This window comes from Triturus cristatus, chromosome 3_1 (assembly GCF_964204655.1).
Source record: "Triturus cristatus chromosome 3_1, aTriCri1.1, whole genome shotgun sequence".
Lineage (NCBI taxonomy): Eukaryota > Metazoa > Chordata > Amphibia > Caudata > Salamandridae > Triturus > Triturus cristatus.
In genome coordinates, this window is record NC_140583.1 from 721924768 (window position 1) to 721948148 (window position 23381).

The 23381-nt window shown below is 46.0% G+C and overlaps 1 protein-coding gene across 1 annotated transcript in view; it reads left to right on the top strand.

Moving 5' to 3' along the window:
* LOC146860857 (malignant fibrous histiocytoma-amplified sequence 1 homolog) overlaps nt 1-23381 on the top strand; it is a 106491-nt gene that overhangs the window by 19167 nt on the left and 63943 nt on the right. The window contains exon 3 of the mRNA XM_085646384.1: nt 1558-1852. Coding sequence (XP_085502510.1) covers nt 1558-1852 — 295 coding nt within the window. The remainder of the gene's footprint in view (nt 1-1557; nt 1853-23381) is intronic.

Consider the following 23381-nt stretch of genomic DNA (forward strand, 5'->3'; position numbering starts at 1 on the left):
TTGGAATCCAACTGGTCATGTCCACAAATATTGTTTGTATAGGTGGTTTAATTTTTGTATTCCTTTAGAAGCAAAATTGTGCTAAATTCCAGTGGAGAGCGTATTTTTGCGGTAGGTTTACAGGTTAAAGAGACAGAGGACGTTTATGGCCTGAATAGGCTTATCCACTATGATAACTGGCCTTGCTTTTAGGAGATCAGAGGTATGAAGGTGCTAGCTAAAACCTTCAGAAAATGCAACATCCCAGCTTGTGGAGATTCATAGGACAAAAAGCGCACCTAATGTGGTAGTGTGTGGTGAGACTGCATGTGCATGACTGTGATGAGCAGAATAAAAGTACAGGGAGGGGGTTTCTGGCCTCTGACAATAGAGTCTGACCCACAAGAATGAACTGGGAGATCACTGGTTTGAAATAGCAAATAATGTGACATTTTAAGCAAAGACTAACAGGATGATTTTGAGTTTTGCTTTCAACATTTTCATTCGACAATGTGCAGGATATATGTCAGCCACCTCACTGGCAGGGGAAACTCAGCTGTATTTTGTGTCCTCCCATATGACATAGGTGGTTTCTTTCCTAAAGTGCCAGTCTATATCTTGAGAGGAGACACTTTGAGCGTGAGACTGTAGGTCTTTTTTGTGAATTCTGTCAATGCTCGTGTACAATGATGAATTTATTCCACCTAATGTGATCACTTGAAATGCACCCCCAAAGAGGAGTTTCATTGTCAGTTCCAACATAGCTTGCCTACTTAACAGCAGCAGATCAGGTTGGCTCACTTTGCTCGAACTCAAGATAAAAAAAGTGCCAACACAAGAGACTCTGATTGAGGTTCTTCCGGTTTCTGCTGGATCCTTCATTACCACCCTCCTTTAGAACGATACATTGGTTTCCCAGATGGAGGAAGGAGGCTTTCGTCTCCACGAGGCGGATCAATATTTTAGAAACTACTACTCACAGAATTGTAACGTTATCACTTTGTGACAACAAGGCCATCACTGTGTGACAACAGCTTAATCGTTGACACAATGTCATGACTCTGTGATAATGTCCTCATTATGTGCCAATGATATCATTCATCTCTGTGTGAAATGATGAAGTAAATCAGTACGTGGCTTCAGTTTCATCACTGCGTGATGAGGTGTCATCTTCATTATACATGGATGGCTCAGCAGTTGAATGAAGAAATGTGAACAATGATTGAGGAAAAGGGGCTACAATCCAGTCATGGATGAATTGAATGACACCATTGTGAAGCATTGATATCGCCACTGAAACAATTACCTAAGTAGTTTGAATGAGCAGTTCAGGTTAAAAAACTACCAGAAAGAAATGAATGTATGTCTTCTAAGAAAAAAGAGCAATCGCCTTGCTATATATTTATGGAATTCATTTGATAGGAATTAAAAACATAGTTGGTCATTTTGTATATCAGAAGATATCTTATGAACATAGTATCTGGATTCCCGACATTTGTTGTATTTAAGAATAGCCTGACTAATAAAGGAGCTTGCTCAAAGGAGTATCCCATGCCTTTTGTCTCTTTCTTTTTCCAGATATCAGATGGACGATGAGGATGTTTTCAATGATCTTGTTGGGTTCTGGATCAACAACCTACTCATGCGAGTGCCAGATGCAGTGGTCTTGCCCTTGGGAACTCACAAAGATTGCTGCATGGTTGGAGAAGTGGAGGCAAAGAAACACCATATTGAGGGCAAGATTGCAGACATGTTGCAACAAAGAAAGACTATTCTTAATCACTTTATTCACAACATGGATGACAAGAAAGAGTCGGAGCTGTATTCCGACCAGTTGCAGAAACTTAAAGAGATGGCGGACTGCAGCCTACGCGTATGTATTCAAAGACACAAATTCACATGCTTCAGTCATTAATCTGTGTAGATCTCCTGCTTATATTTTATTAATTTAATAATTGTTAGCAGTCTTCTCTGTTCATTATATATTGCCCCAGTTTAACTAACCACTTTACCTCTACTTCCATTTACATAATGCTTTTTTCATCTTTATGTGCCAAATTGGACAACATCAAAATTATGTTAATTCTATAATCAATATGTGCAAATTGTTTTTACTCCGATTTTAAAAGTGTTATCTAGATTGTCGTTTTCCATGGTCAACACCTATGCTGGATTTTAGTAGCAGCATCAGTGTTAAAAATTATTGGAGCCAGATGAGGTTGGCAGCAGAAAAGGACCTGGAAGATGCAAGGAAACCAGGCACTCCTGATATATGATTGGCTTGGCGTTATCTCCAATGGCCTTCAAGAACCACTCATCGCTATGAGGAGCTGCCTTACTTCTTGTAGACCAATTCACTATGGAAAACAGGACTCTGAAATGAAATCAAATGACATTAAAATGGACTTGGTACTGGGCAAATCTAAAGTTAACTTAGATGAGGTAAGGAGAAGAGTAGGCCGTCCCTGACTGCTTCCTACCAAATGTATGTTTTATAAACAGACAGGGAATCGGGCTGATAAGGGATAGCCATAAAGATATTATATTAGTACAGGAGATGTCTTATATATGGGTTTCATAATGTAAGGGAAATCCTCACACACTAATGTAGGTGGCATGCTTCCTCATTGGGTTTACCACATGTGTCTGGAATTCTTATATGAATGAATGGGGTCCCCAATTTTTCTTGTTTTTTGAGGTTGTGTAGGTGACCCAAAAAGTGAAGTTAACAATCCTCATAGGTACTGGTAATCATTCTTTATTCTTGGAAACAAGAGGGATGTTAAAAACCTTTTTGGGGGATGTTGGCGATAATTATTGGTCCTGCATCTCTGTGGTCAACATTTTTCAACTGTATTATTGTCCCAGTCCGGGTTTTCCTGGCTTTTTTTTAAGACCTAGATCCGTAGCATAAGAATTATTGACCAGATATTTCAGTTAAAAGCAAGACCATGCATACTATCTACACACTCTCATTCATTCATGCATTGTGTGCTGTAATACTCCTGCCTGTGGCTGAGTGTTCTGTGAGGAAAATCCTGTAGGGCTAGAAATAAAATATGAGACACACATATAAAAGAGACAAAACAATTGGTGGTGAATTATGTAAGTCAGTTCACTCTATGCCCATGTTTTGTGCCAAAGCAAGTAGTGTTCTTATATGCAACAAAGTAGTGTTCTTATTTGCAACAAACATACAAACAATATTGAAAACTAACATCGCAATCTCATGCTTAGATGGTAAGAAATAAATCACCCCACTCTGGGTATTGGTGACTGGGTGGCACACTTGCACAATCTTACCCAATTTACATGGTAGAACTGGCCCAATGGAGAGAGGTACATAGGGACCCTTGTATTCACATAATAGGTCGTAGAGGACAATAAGGCCTTACGCAGCGTCACACATAGGGAGATTTTCTGCTAAAATACCAATACCAGTCACCTACGTATTATGTCTCACCTCTGAATGCTTCCATTTGAGGCTACGTGAGGATCTTTGCGAATTAGCATTATGCGCTGGCCTCACCCTGCATATGGATGCATTGCATTGTGCATGTTCTGTAGAGACAACATACTCTGCTGTAAATGTCCCGTGACCCCGTAGATCCGTAGATCTCAGTTGTCAATCATGTCACCAATGTGATGCTGTGCACAGCTATTAGTATTGAACAGAATGCATGTGTATACGATTTAACTTGTTTTCTCTTCATAATATATATTTTCAAGGCCCCTATTTGAAGTTTCTATTCGGCATAATGGTGGAAAGGCCACATATGTATATTTGCAACCGTTGTGAAAGGTCTAGTTTTTTATAAATAATGACACCAATTCTCAGTGGTTCAGTATGTGTATGTGTTGACTTTCCACTCATAGGGAGTGTGTTATAATTACCTTCTCGTTGTGATACAAAAACACCTTTGATAAGGGGCCTTGCTTACTGATATGGTATAGATATTATGCTGATATACCTAGTATATAATAGTCCACAGGTATAGGTATCATGAAGTATAGGTATTGTGACAGGAATTGGCATTTGTAGTGAGTGGGTGTGAAGGATAGACTCCTGTGAAATCATATTTTGTCATACAGTTGCCTTGTAATGCTCCACGGGGTAGCCTAAAGTTGCAGGGAAGATCCCCGCAAGTTAGTTAAGAAGGACAAAGCTATCATCCAGTGCCTATCTGCAGCCAGTGGATGTCATCATTTAGACCCTAGTAAGGTTTTAGATGATATGTCCGTCTTTGTTCATTTGTGAGTATTAATTGTTAAATGTTGTGTTTGGTGCTTTGCCCAATCTTTTCCAGGATGAAGCATCTAATATCATTTTCAGTGTCTTTCCTTTCCACAAAATGAGTGATAATTTTGGTGGAACTTCATTGTCATTTTATAATGCTGTGGTGTTCCCCTTTACATATCTGCGATTTCCTGGAAGTCATGCGTCGAGCAGGTTGTAAGGGCAGGTGACCATATAGATCACATTGTCTGTGTTGTAATTGTTGTGTGCTCCAGTTTTCCTAGACTTTGCGGTTCCTACGTTGACCGTCTTGGTCACTGTGGTATAGGGGCATGTGTTATCTTTCCGCAGAGGTAATGGCCTATTATTGACGGGAGGCTGCAGATGAAGGTGGCTGTCTTGAATTGAGTGGATGTAAATGATCTAGTGTGAACAAGGTCTCTAAGGTTACATTCCATTTTGGAAAAGGGGTGCCTGTCAATTGTTGCCATTGGTGTTTTGCAACTATCTTTCTTACCGGGTTTGAAACAGAAAAAAATTTAATGATGCGCATAATTTTCTCATTAAGTGGTTTTCGGGAGGACTCCTTTAAGGTCTCCCTGCAGTTATTGTGTACCCTTTTTCTTGCCGTTTTAATTAATTTGGTGGGATACACTTGAACAACCAAGGGATAGCTCATTGACTTGTTCATGATATTTTGTGATATTGGAACAATTTCACCCGATGTGCAAGTACAGTCTAAAGACTAGGTTTTCTCTTAGTGATCCTGGTTGATAATTAAAATATAATCTATATAGTGACACCACAGTCGTATATGTTTTTTGAAAGGATTGGTAGTGCAATAAATAAGTAAGCGTCAAACTGAAAACATAGAAGCATGCTACACTAGGGGTAAAGGTGCTGCTCATGAAAGTACCTGGTGGAAGATAGTCCCTTCAAATTCAGTGAAATTTAGGGGGGCAAGAGAGATCACAGGCAGATTGCCGCACTTTAGTGCAGCTCCGCCATCCGTGAGCTATCATCCATCAATTATCCTGCCATCTGGCCCGAATCCTGCCAGGAAAGGCAGCCCTAAATGGCCGTAAAACATTGCAGTGCAGTATCTCTCACTGCAGGGGCATCTCGTGCTCCTGCTGTGATCAGTGGCCTGCAGCAGCCCCTCCTGACCTGGCACAGGCTGCTGTCCGCATACGAATTCAAAAAAGGGGACACTGTTCCTGTGGCGGGATGCAAAAAGTCACCCACGCTTAAGGGTGCAAATAGTCACCCGTGCAAAGGAGAAATATAAAAACAGGGGTGAGGAGGTAGAAAAAAGAAGCAAAAGACATCCTAGGTAAATGTGACCCAAAAGTGAGGTGGAACAGCTATTTATTTGTCCTATGTTGCCCTCACACACCCCAAGAGGTGTCATGCTTCATCATCGGGCAGTTGCTCCTCGTAGGGCCGACGCTGCAATTCCCTACGGGTCCCCCGAAGGGTCTCTTTGTCGGAGATCTTTTTATGGTGCATGTGGGTGTGTGGGGTATGGGTCTAATAAGGGTAAAAAAGAGTGCGTGCGAAAGTGGTTTAAAAATTAATAAAGGGTAAACATAAATCGAATGTATAAAATGTAAACCCTTGGCAGATAAACTGTTACATAAAATCTTGTCCCAGAGGCACACTATGCCCAGGTGTCAAAAGGTCATAGGTCAACATGTTTCGCGCCTGTGTCGCCCTAAGGGTCGTTGGCGCTTCTTCAGGACCAGAGCAATAATATATGAAGTGCACGTGAACATTTTTTTTGTTACTAAACCCTTTAGATCAAACAGGGCGGGGCAGTAACCTGCATACCTATAATGTGGTTACAGCTGCATGGTGAAAGAACGCTCCTGATGAAACCCTAGGAAAACAGAAAAACATAAACGACAGATAAGAGCATCAGTAACGACTTGATGCCTTCAAATGTGCCACATCTGTGTGTACATCAAATAAAATAAATAAAAAACAACGTGGGCTCAGGAGACACATATACATTCAGAGGGGCCTAATCCAGTGCAATCTTGTAAACACACCGTCTCATTCAGTCGTAGTGTATTATATAGCACTCTAACCCACTGTTTATCCCAACCGAGAATTGTGCCAAAAGAATCTCAGCAAGTAGTAAGTTACTACAAATATTGTACCGCCCAATCACGGTACCAGGAGGTAGTAAGTACTCAGAATGTGCTTACCACGCCATTTTGTTTAAGGAACTTCCACTGGCGAGAGCTGGAGATGCCCGCACATTACCGGGCTGGAAAAGCACAACGAGAGAGAAATAAAGAAAAATTGAAGAAAACATGTAAGAACAGGAACGCGGCACAGACTGTAATGAGCACATCGCTCGCCATGTTCCAATCTCTGCCATGGAAATCCACTTACAAATTCAGGCTGCTGTCCGCCCATTATCATTCTGTATGTCCGCCTAATTATCACATTCAGAATGATAATAGGCCTCTGCAGAGTGACAGCATTTCCTGGGCCTCCTCCTGCCAGAGTCTAGGGCATGGCACACTGCTTTTTAGGTCTTGCCTATGAGGAGTTTGAGAAAAGGGCTTGAAGCCCCGCCCCTTATTTCCATTGGCTGGAGTCACCGTTTATGCTACACGGTGTCCTGCCATTGGAAATGAGGGTTTTTGGTGGAAGCCCTTTGGCCTCCAATCCGGAATGGGTTGCCTGCTTTGCTGCTGTCGCAAAGCACTTTCTTATCTTTACAGGGCCATGTGTTTCTAATTAGAAACACATCGCCCCATAAATACAAGAGATCCCCATGCTCCGGCTGCAGCGCGTCCTCTATCACTTTTGGGACCGCGCTTGTTTTACACTGGCGACAAAAATTGTAACCCGATATATTTTATCCCTTTAAAATATAAAGCGCGCCGATTATTTGGAGCTACATGAGTTTAAGAGGAAATGTCTCCCACAGCACTCGCTTCGCAATCTCTGGTTTCACGGCACTGCAAAGCAAACTGCTTCAGCGTAATGAGGCTTGAAAGATGACTGGCAACAAGTTGTGCTTCTGGTTATCACCTCATAGAAGAACACAGGTTCTCCACTCTCACTGGTCTGCGAGACTTGGACGCATGCCTCGGGAAGACTTTCCATGACAAGGTGTCTTCATCACATTTTACTTTTTAAAAATAAAATAGCCATCCTGTCCTCTAGCAATGTTTGAAACACCTTTGTAACAGAAGTGATTTAAAGGATTAATGCCGGAACATACCATTCGGAGAAGTCCTGATCTAATTTAAAGTGCTTTTATAGAGTGCATAGTTACCCTCGGCACCCCAGCGCTAATTTGTGCGGCTGAAACTAAAGTCTCTAAAATGGCAAGTAGGAAAGACAAAACTACCACAGAATCCACAGCTACGCACGTCAGATTACACACCAAAAATTAGAGACCGTCTGGAAGGGTGACATCAAGACCTTGGGATACCACGCACATCTGTCTAGGTAAAACAGTAAAAATTGGGAAGATGTGGTCTAATGCCAGAGGTGCCGGTTTGGGCATTGAGGAACCAGGTTCGAGTTCCAGCGTTGACTAGACAGGCCGTGATTCTGTGCAAATCACGTAATCTCAGTGTATCGCCTCCCCCCAAAAGTGAGTCTGATCTTGTGTATACATAATGTGGTGCTCCTTAAAATAGCTCTTGACTTGGGTGCATGCCAACCGCCACCTTAAGGACAGCATAAGAGATGGATGGATGGATAGATAGATTGCCACTAGCTTTCCAACACCTGATCCCAGGACTGTGCTGAGGGCAGCTCCAAGGGTTCCATGCACCGATTGGTGTCTGTGCATGAGGCCACCAAATTGTCAGTGAGTTGCACTCGGGCAAGACATCGCCACTGTACTTAATTGTGGGTCTGCCAGGTCATGTGTCTAGTAGAGCTTCTGTCGGCTGGGTCCCCTTTGATGCTTTGAGTCAAGATATTGGAATGTTTTCAGTTAATCTTTCAGCAAAAAGAGCCCAATGGATCCAGGACAAATCGGTGCTCCAAGATGTCTACAGGATGACCCCACAACACAATGGACCATATAAGTGTAGCATAGGGCTCTCTGTTGCCAACTGGGGCCAGCCATCTGTCGATATGTGGGGAGGTGGATTCAGAACAAATAGCACTGCTTTTTTATAGGTAACAACGCTTTCTTATGTTACAGCACCATGAGAGGCCTCTAATCTTTGCATACAACATGTATGTAAGATTGGTATTTATATAGTGCAAACCAAGCTAGAATGCAAAGGAGCGCTGGGCATTACATTAAGGAATGAGAGACAAACTAGAAGATTGTGTACATCAAGTGCAGATTACACAAATATAATTCAACATTATATTCCCCCTTTTTTAGACACTGGGACATTAAGTGATTTGCCCGGAATCATAATGTTGAGTCAAGGGCCAAGGCTGGGTTTCCGAAACTGGGTCACCATGTTCCAAAGTCGGCAGCTGAACCCCGAGGCCACATCTCCTTCCCAACTTTGTGTATTGTTAGACCTGGTACCTTGGTGTGAGTCTCCTTCCCACTTTTTGCTGATGTGCCTCAGATGTTTTGCTGGTGTTAGCTGCTCAGGGCACTGTGCCACTGCCAATCAGTGCCACAGTGCAAGGGGTCCCTATGAAAAGTGTACCCGTAATTGATTTCCACGATTGGCTTATTTGGTTTACTGTCAGCCCCCAGTAAAGTGCACCAGGAGTGCCAGGGCTTGTAAATACAAATGCTGCTAGTGGGCCTGCAGCGCTGGTTGCGCCACCCAGAGAAGCAGCCTTTTAAAATATGTCTAAGGTCTGCCATTGCAGAACCTGCGTACAGTCTGGTACTGTCCTGCTAGCTGGGCAAGTGCACACACTTGCCAGCCCCTAAAACCTTCCCTTTACTTCATGTGAGTCACCCCTATGGTAGGCCCAAGGGCAGGGTGCATTATAAGCATAAGGTAGGACAAGCCCTGATATGTGTGGCATGTCCTAATAGTGAATTACAGCCATTTTCGTTTTTCACTATTGTAAGGCTACCTGTTCTCATAGGCCAGAATGGGCTGCTGGAATGATTGCACTCTATAATCTCAGCAGGCTCAGGGAACATGGTAGAAAGTCAAGTTTAGTATGCCTGAACTCAGAATAATAAAATACTCCTTTTAGTAAAGTTTATTTTAATATCCTGTGTTCGCAAATGCTACTTTTAGAAAGTTAGCATTTGCTTGCCTGATTGTTCAGCCCGCCTCTGCTAGGATGTGAATCTGCTGTCTGGTTTCTGTGAGTGGCAGGGCTGGGGGATTCCAGGGGACAGTCTGGGCTGCCAGATGGTGAATAAAGGGATAGGTGGGAGGAGTGCCCCTTGACTCTGAATAGGGCTGTGCTCTGCCACCTCGCTGCTGGCTCCACCTCCTGCGGAGCGTCTGGTGTCCCTGCCCTGCACCTTCAAAGAAACGACAACAAAATGCTCCACACACTGTGCGAAACCAGGCTCAGGCCCCCTGGCCTGCAAGCACAAAAGAAACTGGGTATAAAGGCAGGAGCCCTGCTCCTAAAGAGGAGTTCCTGCTGGTGAAATTACGAAGAAACTGTGGAAACCGCGAGGACAGCGCGGACATCTCCCCCTACTGCTGGAGCCGCCCCAAGTGCCACCTTGTAACGCCGGACTGCCGCAAAGCCGACCTGTGCCTGCCCGCCCCGTGTGACCCGCTCTGCCAACGAGCCGTGTCCGCACCGTGTCGCTGGGCTGCCCCCACCCGCTTCGCCCTCCTGTTGACGAGTGCACCGTATTGGCCGCCGTATCCCCACTGGGGGGAGGGACCTGAAAGTCCGCACCGTACCCTGAAGCGTACGGCCCGCAGCTGACCTGCAAGTGCGCACCGTACCCTGAAGCGCACTGCCCACAGCGGACCTGAGAGTCCGCACCGTACCCTGAAGCGTACGGCCCGCAGCTGACCGGCAAGTGTGCACCGTACCCTGAAGCGTACCACCACAGCGGACCTGAAAGTCCGCATCGTACCCTGAAGCGTACGGCCCGCAGCTGACAGGCAGGTCCGCACCGTGCGCCTGAAGCGTACCACCACAGCGGACCTGGCAGTCCGCGCCGTACGCGGAAGTGCACTACTCACCCCCTTTGCCACCGAGGCCGCGCCGCACGAAGGGAGCCGCACTGTACGTTGGGTACAGGCCGCCCCGTGCCGTATTGCCGCCTCTTGAAAGACTGGACCTCTGCCTTGTGCTCCCCGAACCCGAGAGTCCCTCCGTAGCAAAGCTCCGCCTGGGTGATTGTGGCAATTGGCTCCCGTCCCGTCCCGCTCCATCGGGACGATGGGCACGAGTGCCAAAGCACCACTTTTGCCCCCCCTCCTCCTTAAAGAAGAAGAAACCTACAGTCGCGAGCAGGACGAGTTGGGGGCCTCTTCAGAGCACTGTCCATGAACTAGAGACCCTACTTAAGGAAACCACACATCCCCGCATAACGAAGGTATTGTGTGCCCCCCCCCCCAAAAAAAGAGAAATATGTTATTTATGGTCTTGTATATAAGCCTGCCTAAGAAAGTATATTTTCATATAAAGGTTACATATTTTGATATAAAACACAGCCTGTGTCCATTTGTGGTGGGGTCATTTGGGTTACTGTATATACCTTACAAATGCTTAGCCTATGACGCCCAGAGATTAGCCTTGTCTGCTTGCACCACACTACCTAACGGGTGAGCAGGGGTTATTTGAAAGGGTGATCCCCTTATCCTGCCTAGAGGAGAGGGTCCCTGCTTGTCACAAGTGCCCACCTGTGCCAACCAGAGACCCCCAAATCTAACATGTATTATATTTCCTGCATGTCTGGTGGGAGATTTCTTGAGTATCATTGAAGTCTGTGGCGAATGGGCGGGGCTGTCATCTAAAGTACTTTCTCTTAGGCTGTAAAAGAGTAGTGGAGTAGATACACCAGTAGAAGGCTAGGAATGAAAAGAAGCAGTTGCCTTGACACACTTAAAAAGTATTGGCTGGATGGACATTTAGAATCTGGCCAGCACAGCTTGAATAGAACTCAAGGACTTCGCGGTGACTCTGCCTGCCGTGTAATGGCGGAGCACTTAATCCATTAAGAGGTGAGAGAGTTCTTTATTGACTGACAAGTTGATGAACTTTACCTTTATGTCTTGCTTTAAGTCTGAAGTTTCAAGACTTCAGCCATAGTGTGTCTCGAGGAGGGACCCATGTTTCAGACCATGCGGTTATATTAATGATGTCTTAAGGAAATCCTCTCTTTCTGCCCAGCTGCCTCCAAAGGATACATAAAATGTGACCGGCTGCTAAATGTACTTTCTGATGTTTGTAACCTCGCAGCTTGTGTGCTGCATGGCTAAACACTTACAAGATCCCAAAGGCGAGACCTATTGGCTATGCCAATGCTTGTGTTTAGGGTCTCCTGTAACCTCACCAGGGGCCAAGCTCTGTGGAGGTTTCATTTTGGCCCATGTTAAATTGTGTATTTAGCTGTAAATACGTTTTTATTTTTATTTATGAAGATGGATCTGTTCGATAGAAGTGTGCCATTTGCCTTGGCCTGTTAATATAAGAATGCCTGAAGAAATGTCATTGTTTGTTTGATTATAATGCTTGGTTACAATTTTTTTTAATGTAGTTTTTTCTTTTAATCGACATAACCTGTGTATACCCAAATGAAGAGAGCTTCCGATCGTGTCATTCATTTTGTTGAGTTGGAGGGGGCCGGGATCCATAACTGGGAGCGTCCTGGGCCCATAAACTTCTACACTTCACAGTAGAACTGAAGCTCATGTCTTTTATGGAAACCCCATCCTTGAAGACCTAGCACCTTCTATCTGAGGCCTATATAAAAGAGAGAACTCGGCCGCCTATGCTTTGATTTTTCTTGTACACCACCAGTTGTTTCCTACTGTCCTATGCAGGGCACTGTTACTTCCCAGTTAGGGTTGGCATACCTAAATGCATGACATACGAACACACAAACATGCACATGCACTACCTTAAAGACCAATAGAATGGCTTTTGGCTTCAGTAAATACAAGTGATTGACACATTTCTGTCCATCTCTTGTTCACTTTCCACAATTCCTACAGTCAATTCAGTTCATATTGTGCTCTGTACAACTCTCACAAACAAATATTTACCTGAATAAAATTAGCCTCAAGTGCAAAAGTAATGCAGGACAAACATCCCTAAAACCGGTTCGGGTTGGAGGAGGTTTGGATGCTGCTTGGGCAGAGGAGTCTGAGTGAGTAAGGGAACCTCAGGAGATGAATGTTTTCCATGTGGCATGCGTCCTGACAATGTCTGGCACGGGTGAAAAGAAGAAAGACGTGTGCAGCAGGAAGGTATGCTGATGTTTGCATTCATACTCTTGAGTTCCTGTTACACATCTGAGGTTGGCTATAACTGCGTGGAAAGTAAATCAAAGACTACCAAAAGGGCTGCTGTGGCATACCTTTATATAAATTCCAAACACTGATCCAATGAACAAACACTGGTCTGTTAGTCAACTGGCCTCCTCTCATGAAACTTAAAGACCCACACCAAGGCTCAGGAAAATTAACTACGTGTCCCAGCATGCTTCTCTGCTGGCCGAAAAACAGGACTGGCTGACAGTCACAATCTGAAGAAAATGGGCAGCTACACCTGCCTCTCTCCAGAAAAAGACTGATTAGGCCACTAGTGCAGACTGCTTTACCTGTCTTTTACCAAAAGACTTGTGTTCAAACTTGTGTTCAAAACTTAAGAGTCGGCTTCAGGTCAGCCCATTGCTTAATATTGGTAGGCTTGTTTATCAAGCTTTTTTCCTTGCTTCTTACTCAATTTCTTTCATTCCTTTTATGGTGCTTGTCCTTCCCCTGGAGCATAGGTTTGTACAGTGTTTCTGGTTGGATGAGTTATATCCTTCCATTACTGACAATCAGGAAGCTACTTTTCTTATCTTTTAACACTCTGTTGGAGTGCATGTGTTATTTCTTCTCTCCTCCATGTGTGCTTGTTTTACATGTTTGTCCCTCTCTTTCTGCTGTGTCTTTTACTTTCTTTTGCACTCCATTGAGTGCTACCCACTGAAAAAGTGCTTCAGCACCCCATCAGGGGTAGCAAGCACTATATAAATGCCAACCCTTTTCCCTCTTCTATTCCTCCACTACCCTTCACAATCCAAATAACTGACTAACATATCCATCACTCAAATTACTTTCATATTTCACTATACTAATTCACCACTAATTTTTTTATGGGATCCGGAGTAGCATGCTGCCTGCCGAAAAAGCGCTTCGATGCATCGTCAGGGATAGTAAACGCTATATAAATGCAATTACAATACAGTGTTACCCAGGTGCATCCACTGTTAGCCTCTTACACTGTCACACGGTCACACAAGCAGCGACAATGGTTCAAGCACAATTGTCCTTTATTATTTATTTATTTTGCTCCAATAGTGCAAAGTTTCTGCATTTGTGCTGTTATTATTTTCATGTTTACCCTGCCCCCCCCGCCCCCCAATCCCCTTGGGATGATTGATCGGATCAGGTGTTTTTAGGTCGAGCATTCAAGACCTCTTGTATATACTTTAGTATATACTTATATGTGTATGTATTTTGTGAGCTCTGGAGATCAGCCCTAGGACTTGTCTGCTTCCGCATAGGGACTTTTTTTTCTGTTCAACTTCCTCTATTTTAATGTCTTAATAGAAAACGACCAGCAGAGGTCAGTAAAATACCAGAATAGCTTTCTGCTTTGGGACTTTCTTTTTAAAAAATTTTCATGGCAACTGCCTCTATTTAACTTTCTTGATATAAAACAACCAGCAGAGGTCAGTAAAATAGCAGAATCACTTTAGCATCCTCTAGATTCCAGTCCATAGAAATTGTCTTCCATGAGCACCTGTAGACAATAATATTTTTTTTTAAATCTTGTATTTTCAGTGAAATTACCACCGAAGGCCCTGATTGTATAATAAAAACAGAGTTTTGGACTATACCATTTCTCACTGAAAGGCAATATTTCTCTCCATGTGTTCCCATACTTGGCGTGTCACACAGTTTGGTGCTTATTTTCCCTCTATGTTAAAGAACAGGGGAGGTTTCAGCACTCATGCTAATGTGGTTTGCATAGCTAAATACATATAAGGTCCCAAAGGCAAGACCAATTCCATTGCAAATGCTTGTTTTTAATGGGGGAGAGAGGGCATGTAAGTTCTGAGAAGCCTTCAGCTTTGAACTTTTTCTTTCTTTATTTTTTAATATGGAAACGCAGGTGTTTAAGTTTTACTTGTGCACACAAAAGATGCAGAGCAAGGTTGTCTCAACCTAATATACATTTATTCTGACTTGTACTTGTGTTGGTTGTCTATTTACTTATGTAATATTGCGCGACCTCCTCTGATATGTCTGTCAAACATTCCTTTTGTCCCAAATATTTGTCCTGAATTCTGACCTTCTGTCCTGAATTTTTGTACTGAAGTTTGACCCTTTGTCCTGAATTTTTACACACACCACCCTGGATTTGCACCCATGTCAGTTGGTCAGCCTACTCTGTAACACAGTGGCAGGCGAAGTTTAATGCACGACTGCAACGCCGCATGTGAGGCTGCAGAGATCAAAATTGTCAGATACATGACTAGCAGTGGTACCTGTCCGTGCTTCAGAAGCTGCCTGTGCTGTTGGGGACTCTGCTGGCGGAGCCGCTGTGAAGGGGAGTACCGGAACAGCCCTGATGTGTTGCTGTCTGCTGGAGTGTGGTGTTAGCTGGGCCTGTGCGGTCGGCGGCGAAATAAAGATGAAGAGCTGCAGTGAGCGGAGACACTCTGCCTTCACCATTAATTGCCCTGAGAATAAGTACAAAGCTAAGCATGTGCGCATAGCAACAGCTGGCGGATGGGAGCAATTACACCAATGAACGCAAGTAGGATGGCCCTACACATGATATGTGGCAGTGCTGTGCGGCATATTCGACAAGAAGCCAATGTACGCCAGTGGACTGCCGAGGGCCCTCGCTGTATGCCGCTAAGTAAGAGCGATACGTATAAACATAAAAAAAGTGACTGATGAGTATGGCATCTGCTGCACAATTACAGAGAAGGCAGCTGCTGCTGCAGCCCGGCACCGTTAACCGGACCCCTGTGACAGTGTTCATGTCATTGACCTTGCTGCAAAACTAGATACTGGTAGCAACTATAAAATACTGAAGGACACAAAAGACACTTGAACAAACACACAAGAGCAACTTACACTAAAGTTGGTTCCTGCCTTGGTTGCCCACTACATGCAGATTCTAAAACGACCAACTATATTAGTGGGCATCACCTTCATGACACCTGTCGAGACACATTGTTAACAGTGTGCTAAAGACACTAAACTGTAACAGTTACTGGTATACAGTTACTAAGTGGGAAGGGGGAATCTCAGGTCAGAACTGTGAAATCCACAGGTTGGGGAATAGTTCCTTGTTGGAACTAGGGCCCTCACACACCCAGAAAGGTGTCATGCTTCATAATCGGGTAGGTTCCATGTCCGGCTGGCGCTGCAATGCCAGACGGGCACCCCCAATGGGGCTCTTTGGGGGAGATATTTTGTCCCAATGTCATCAGTGAAGTGCATATGTAGGGCGCAGGGTGTAGATTGTAGGGAATGTAGTGATGAGTGGTGAAAAGTGACTTAAAATAGACTAGGCAAATCTCTAAATAGGGGTTTTATTTGGCAGTATGCTTGTCCAGTTAAAAACGTGCTTGCCACCAATGGAGACAATGATCCCTGCAGCAGAAAAATCTAGTGGTTAAAAGGTTGACATGTTTCTTGCCATCATAGAGTCAGTACAGATCTAAGGACAATTTGTCGGGACCAAATCAATCTAATCTACACTGTGTTTGGCCCCAATTCATTGATTAATGTGGAGTCCAAACACTCAGGATCAAGTTATGATATACCTTAAAAACCTAGAGGCTGACCTGAAATGATAAGGGTGAGAAATGATTATTACTGTTGATACATTATTCATACAATTAAGAGCATGGCACGTCATCAGAGAGATTGCCTATATATAGAGGAACTTGAGAGGGCTGCCCCCTGTCCCCAATTCTGTTTTCCCTTGCGATTGAACTCCTGGCATGTGTGCTCCGACAGCTGCACATGAAATCTGCATTGCACTTCCGGCAGCAGCCAATATGTATTTCCCTCTACACAGACGATATGGTACTCTACGCTTGCAACCCCACATTACATCTAGCACTGATCCTCTGTGAATGTATCTGGTGTAAATGTCACTCTGGCCTCGGTATTAACTGGTCTAAATCAGTTGTGCTCGCACGATTCCAACCACACAGACTCACTCACTGGAATATCCTCTGGAATGGAGCAGAGATTCTGTTAAATATTTGGGGATCTGGATCCATCAAGACCCAGACCTGGTGGTTCGTGAAAATTATGGAAGTGGAAGAGCGGTGACAAAATTCGAAGAACAGGTGGCCCGATAGTCCAGATTGCAGTTGTCGTTAACAGACTGGGTAGCGGTCATGAAAATGATAGTGCTCCCCAGATTTCGCTTCCTTTTTACTAACATTAGAGTGCTGCCACAACACTTCTTCAAAACCATTTGCTTGCAAATGGTAACACCGGCATGGTGGGTAAACAGCCTATGATCAGCTGGGATATAATGACACTCCCTTATGCAAAAGGGGAATTTGGAGCACCAGACGTACATTTATATTACTTGTGTGCCCAGGCGCAATTCACGTATTGGTATTACCCTCTTGCATAAACTCCACAGTTGGCAGTTAAGGCTGGTGACGTTCACCCCATTTCACTCAATGCTATACTGCCACGCAAACATACAGATGTGGCTAGAACAGAAATTAATACTGTCTACTACACCACAACAGCCTGGAGGACGCTTGGCGCGTGAGTCAACAAACTACCTCTGTATGCCCCTGAAATTTCACCCAGCCATGTCGGTCACCCATTAGACTGGCACGCTTGATTTGTTCCAAAAGGCGGTGTTAAGCATGATGGGGGATGCACATCTGGAAGGGCAATTTCTTATTTAAGTGGACCTATCATACATGCAACACCAGACACCACTATTGACATTCACAAACTACCGCCTCAGGGCTGCCATGAGGGAGCTATATCCCTCTTTGCCAGTAGAACCACCCGTGCTTGGAGCGCACCAAATTCTGCTTGCATGCCCTACGCAGTAACCTATTTACGCGATTATATGTTGCGACCCAAGGGGACAAACTGCTAGCCCAGAACCCAGCATTAGGTAGATGACATAACTCCTTTGACAAGCAACTGGCATTGGAGGATCGGGGTTTCTGTTGCACTCTGACAGGGATTCTCACGCCAAATTGCGAATTATTCATTTTAAATATTTACAGCAAACGTAATACACTCCTGCCAGACTGTTTGGGTATGGTTTATGAGAAACTGCACACATTATGGAGCATCCAAGGTGGACTTTATACACTTAGCCTGGCTGTGCGCCCCTGTCCAGCAGTACTGGGTACAGGTGGTGAAAGACTTGTCAAACATGGCACTGGAACCAGTGGACTGCTCCCCCCAGATGTGTTTACTTGGCCTAATCAAAAGGTCACAACCAACAACTTGGAAATCTGTGGCAGTGGCACTGCTCCTAGCGAAACGGTGAGTGGCCATGCACTGGAGACAAAGATCTGTACCTAAGCCCAAGTAATGGCTACTTGATATATTGTAAGGAACAATTAGAACATTTTGCCAAGGAACTGTCGGTGCCATCCATCCGTGAGACATTTGGGGCCCACTTACAGCTTATTTGTTGGCAAATCCTGGCATGGCCTAATGTATGGTCCGAAATGGAGGGATACTGTTGAGTGATGATGAGGCTGCACGGATTGTTTGAAATCACTGATGATGTCGCATTAATGCGATAGGTTTACCTACATGAGGTAACTGGTGGCATATTGTGTGTACATGTTTATATGCTAAAAATCTAAAGAAAAAAAAAGAATTCTGTGAAATTTGCCATTGGAGCTGATCTGGCACATTCTACCACAAATTGTATAGAGGTAATGTAGTTTTACTCGGTGTTTGTGAGTACCAGTTCAATCAACCACTAGAAGTGTTTTTCTGAGGAATACTCGTATAAAAAGCCTCAGTGTCAAGACTAAGCAAAATATCTGCCTCTGGGTCAAAGTTGAGATTTTATAATAGTCTAAGGTCTTCTTTGGTGTCCTTAAGATAAGGAGGCATTTTACTGACCAGGTTATGAAGGACCCAATCACAGAATTCGGATAGAGGTACAAGATGGATTTAATGCCGTAAACAATTGGTCTACCCAGAAGAGATGATTGTTGTTTATGAAACTTTTGAAAAGTATAGAAATAGAGAATGCTAGGATTTTTTGCAACTAAAATATCCACCTTTGGTTTTGTAATCCAACCCTTTGTTTCGGCTTCATCTCCCATGGTGTTTGATACCTTGTTCCCTAAGTGCTGGGTCCTCATTTAAAATCTCACAGTGTGTTCCCTCAGATAGAAGTCTCAGACACTTATACATGCCTTGAGTGACAATCAAAATAGCCTCTTCTTTTCTGCTGGTTTTATTTCCAGGTCTGGGTTGTTTCGTGAAGAGATGAGTGCTTCTTGTTCAAACCTGGAGAGGTTGTGAAATATGTGCTTTTGTTGCATAGATATTGATCGCACATTTAAAAGCTTTGATCTCTGCTGGAAAGGAGTTTGTGAGGGTTTGGAATGTGGGTTTATTTTTGAAAACTGCGTTGGTCACTGTAGAATCCACATCATTAATGGCATTTAAGAGTGCTATTAGCTGAAATTGTGGGTCAAAGTTTCCCAGTTTGGGGGGCGTGGCCAAGCAACTTGGCAGTCAGGACATGAGCCTCTGAGCTCCTGGCCGGACTGCCCAGTAAGCCTGCCTAAATCCTGCATATTAGCTCCTATAACCAGCTTGAAATAATGATTACAGTGCACGGACCCTGAGCTGCACTTGTGAGGGCCTCCTGATGCTCACTGGCTGCCAGAGAGCAGGACTGTCTACGAGCGCGCTTTGGGCCGCTCTGGTATCTGGGCAGAGATGGAGGTGGCTTGCGGTTGGACTCGGCTGTTTGTCCTGTAGAGTAGCGACACTGTTCAGTGATTGAACGGCGGCGGCCCCGGTGGTATAAGGACCGGGCAGGAGGCGATGAGTGGAGGCAGGGATCCCTGGGGTGCGATTCATGGGCATGGCCTGAGCCAAAGTGGTGGCCACGAAGACGAGGAGCTCTGGCCACACAGTGGGGGTTGGCTTCCGGCGCCACTGCTTGCTGTTACCGGACTTTCTTCTCCCCCTTGGGGCAATGGCATATGGCTCGGGCCGCATAACTGAAGTCAGAGGGCGACTTTGTCGGAGTTTCCACGGTCCTGGGCGGAGTGGCTGGGACCTGGACCTCGCTGGAGGTGTCCGAGGAGGCGGGCTGTCATTGTGTGGTGGCCCGGGGTTCCTTGAGCTGGTGGATTAGTCCAGAAAAGGAGTGATGCCAGAATCAGCCAAAGGAGAGTGCCAGGTACAGGGCAGGGAGGAGTGGTAGGGGCGACCGGAGATGCATGGAACTCTGCCCGTCTGGCTCCCTGTCTGGGCCTGTACTTGAGATCGTGGTCAGTGGTGCGCAGAGTACACATTGTATGGCACCCTGACTTGCATGGCTGGGAGCCCTGGCTGGTGTCCTTCTGATAGCTGACAGCCGGCGCTGGTGTGGTCGGGCCCGGCTCCACTTTGTTGAAACGTCCCGGAGGCCCCAGGCAAATCTAACAACTGGAAAGTTACCAGGGACCTGGTGGGCCTGAGAGACAGCACAAGTGTTGGTGGCCGGGGTAGGGGCCCCTTCTGCCTGCAAAGGGAACGTGGTGGATAGAGATAGGTGACAGCCTGGGAACCACAGCACACGTCCTGTGACAAAGGTCGAACAGGAGTGAAAGGGTACCAGCAGCATTACTGAGGTGGTGGGATAGCCGCCCAGACAACGCTGCGGATGGGCCTTCAGCCTGACCAACTTCAGCTTGCGAGGATTGCCAGAAGATGACCCAGCCCCTGGCAAAAGTAGAATTGGTGCAGGACGAGTCCCACCGCTGCCCAAACAAGAGTGTAGGGCCTTGGTGTGAGACTTTGTGACAGCATGGGTGGTCAGGTCAAGTAGCGACTCCCTGTACACGTGAGACTAGGGCTGGGGGTGCCCAAAGAGCCCCAACTGGGGATTACACCAATCCTGACCACGCAGTCGTGAGAGCACATTGTGAGGGGGACCCTCGGCACCTACGTGATGGGCCAAGATGAAGTAGCACACTCCACAGGGGCCAACACGATCACACAGTAGACCACACCACGCCACCCAACACCACGAAGCAAAAAGGCAGTGGTGATGGGAGAGAGGATGGCGAGAGAGAAGAACCCTCTCATAGGGAGCTAGTAGCAGCCATACAGGGATCTTGGAAGGCACTGAAAAATCAAATCGAGACAGTGTCGATCGACTTGAACTTCCTGAGGGCATACCTACGCAAAGTGGCAGGCAAAGTGTTCACGGACAAGGGTGACATTGTAGTGCTGAAAGGGGAGGTCACGTCGCTTAAGCAGCAGGTGGCCCAGCTGACCACAGCCACGAGGGCCCTGGAATGCTTGGCCAAAGATGTGGAAGGTCGCGCTCAGCGCAGCAATATCAGGGTCTTGGGGTTCCTGGAACGCGTGGAGGAGGGATCGGCAGAACAGCTCCTGGAACAAAGTATACACACTCATGTCCGCGGGGCCTGTCCAAACTCTTTTTTTTGTTTTTGTTTAAATCTGTTTTCATTGATTTTAATCGTACATATTCCTGAAGGCAACGGACTGTAATAAATGCCATCTACACATTGAACCATCCACCAACATTCAGGAGACAACATGGTTAAGTGGGTTTTAAACATAACATGTATGTCTCTGACATCATTAGGTGAGAGGCGAGTGTAACCCCACCAGCTCGTCTTATTCATCAAGGGTAGAAGTTACAATGCAACTAATGCTTAGTTCCATTAATACGTTGTACCAAGTCCTTCCAGATTCTTCAATGTGGACTTAAGAACACATGTTATGATCAAAAGCAAACAAAACCAAGCCAACAACAGCAGCATAGACCGGTCTCAGCATAATTATCTCTCACATTGCCCCTATCCCCCCACCACCGCCCCCCAACGTCCCACCTCGTGTCATCAGCCTGACAGTCACCCCTACTCGCGGGCTGCGGCTGTGTCTTCCCTGGGTGTCGAGTAATATGTGTGCATGCGCATGGTGTTATGGCTGCCTACGGGCGGGACACCTGTCCCCCAGCACTGGCTCGCCATCCCCGCTCTCGGACTGTCCCCCAGGGCTGTCCTCCTCTGTCTGCCGCAGGGCCTGGAGTAGACCCTCCCACTGGGCCGCTATGGGCTCCTTCCGTAGCCCCACCGTTTCTTCCTGCAGGATGGCGATTCCCTCTGCTTTGACCCATGCTAGGATCGAGTACCTCCACCCCTGTATATGCGGCGGGTCCCGTGCCTTCCACCGCTTAGTTAGAAGCCGCTTAGCAACCACCAAACCCAAGTCAAGAAACCGAGGTGTTACTTTTGTAGTCGGGGTTCTATGGAATTGGTGCAATAAGTAAACAGGCCACTCAAAGGGCATGTTGCGGCCTGTGCATGCGCGTAAGAGCCCACTGACTGCGTGCCAATATGCACGCAGTCTGTGACAGCTCCACAACATGTGTATCAGTCCAGCCCCTGGTTCAGTACAACAAGGGCATGCTACGTCTGCGCGGTGGAAATACCTGTTGATCGCTTTGGGTGTAAGGTATGCTCTGTGGACTATAAACAGTTGTATCTGCCTGAACCTCATGTTCCTAGGTATACGCACTGGGCTCTTTATTATCTTTTCCTATTCCCTGTCCTCCAACTGGCGCCCTCGATCCAATTTCCATTTGCGGCGGAATGGTTCCAGACTTATCGCTGCATGTGTACGGAGTGACACCGCGAACCAGCGGACCAAGTGTCTTCCTCTCCCCATAACGTGGAGGTATTGAATAGTGAGGTGTTGGCTCAGCTCCGTGGTCATGTCCCCCCATCTAGCTGTTAGTGTTGCAATCAGAGAACGGTGTCGCAGGAATTGCCCCGGTGGCAGTCCCACTTCCTCAACTAAGGATTCATATGGTATGAGCGTGCCATCCCGGTACAGATCTCCCAGAGTCTGTATATCTGCTTCTCGCCATTATGCGAGTGCCAGAGATGTGAGTACCCCAGACCCACTAGGGTAACCCTCCAATGGCATAGTCGGCGCAGATGGGACCAGCGCTCTGGTAAGATAAAGACTTCGATGGTAGCATTTGTACACCGCCGCTAGGAGGAGCGGCGCTGGTGTTGCGGCTTTAGTGGCTGGATGAAAAAGTCTGGTTATTTGCTCCAGGGAATGAGGAGGTAGTGTGGTTGCAGTGTCATCACGACCCCTATCTGCAAGCCAGTGGGCTATCCACTGCAGTTGAGCAGCTAAATAATAGTGCTCAAAACAAGGCGCAGTGAGACCCCCCTGGTCAGTGGGCAGATATAGTTTTGCTAGTGCCATTCTGTGACGAGCGCCCCCCCAGAGGAAATCCCTGAGTAACTTAGTAAGTGTAGCAAAGAAGGGCGCCGGGACATATATAGACAGATTAGCGAAGTAATACAGGAGACGGGGAAGTATCACCATCTTGGATAGTGCTACCCTGCCTGTTACCGTTAGTGGGAGCGTGTTCCAAAAGTGGACTTGCAATCTGATTGCAGTTAAGGCTTTGCCCAGATTGCCTTCGAATAGGTCAGTCGGTTGACTGTATATCTGGATTCCCAGGTATCGGAAGGTGTCCTCCCTCCATTGCACCCTCGCAGCATTCAGCGTATAACCCGGGTCTTGACTTCCCTCCCCAAATGCATAAATACAGGACTTGCCAGCATTCAACCTGAGTCCTGAGATGGCAGCAAAGTCGCTTAGTGTATGGGCCAGTGGGCCGGTATATTCTCTTTGTCTCTCACGTAGACCAGGAGGTCGTCTGCACATAACGACACCTGGTGTACCGCATCGCCTAGGGGTATTCCATCGCCTAGCATTGCACGCAGCGACGCCGCCAGGGGCTCTATCGCCAACGCGAACAGGAGGGG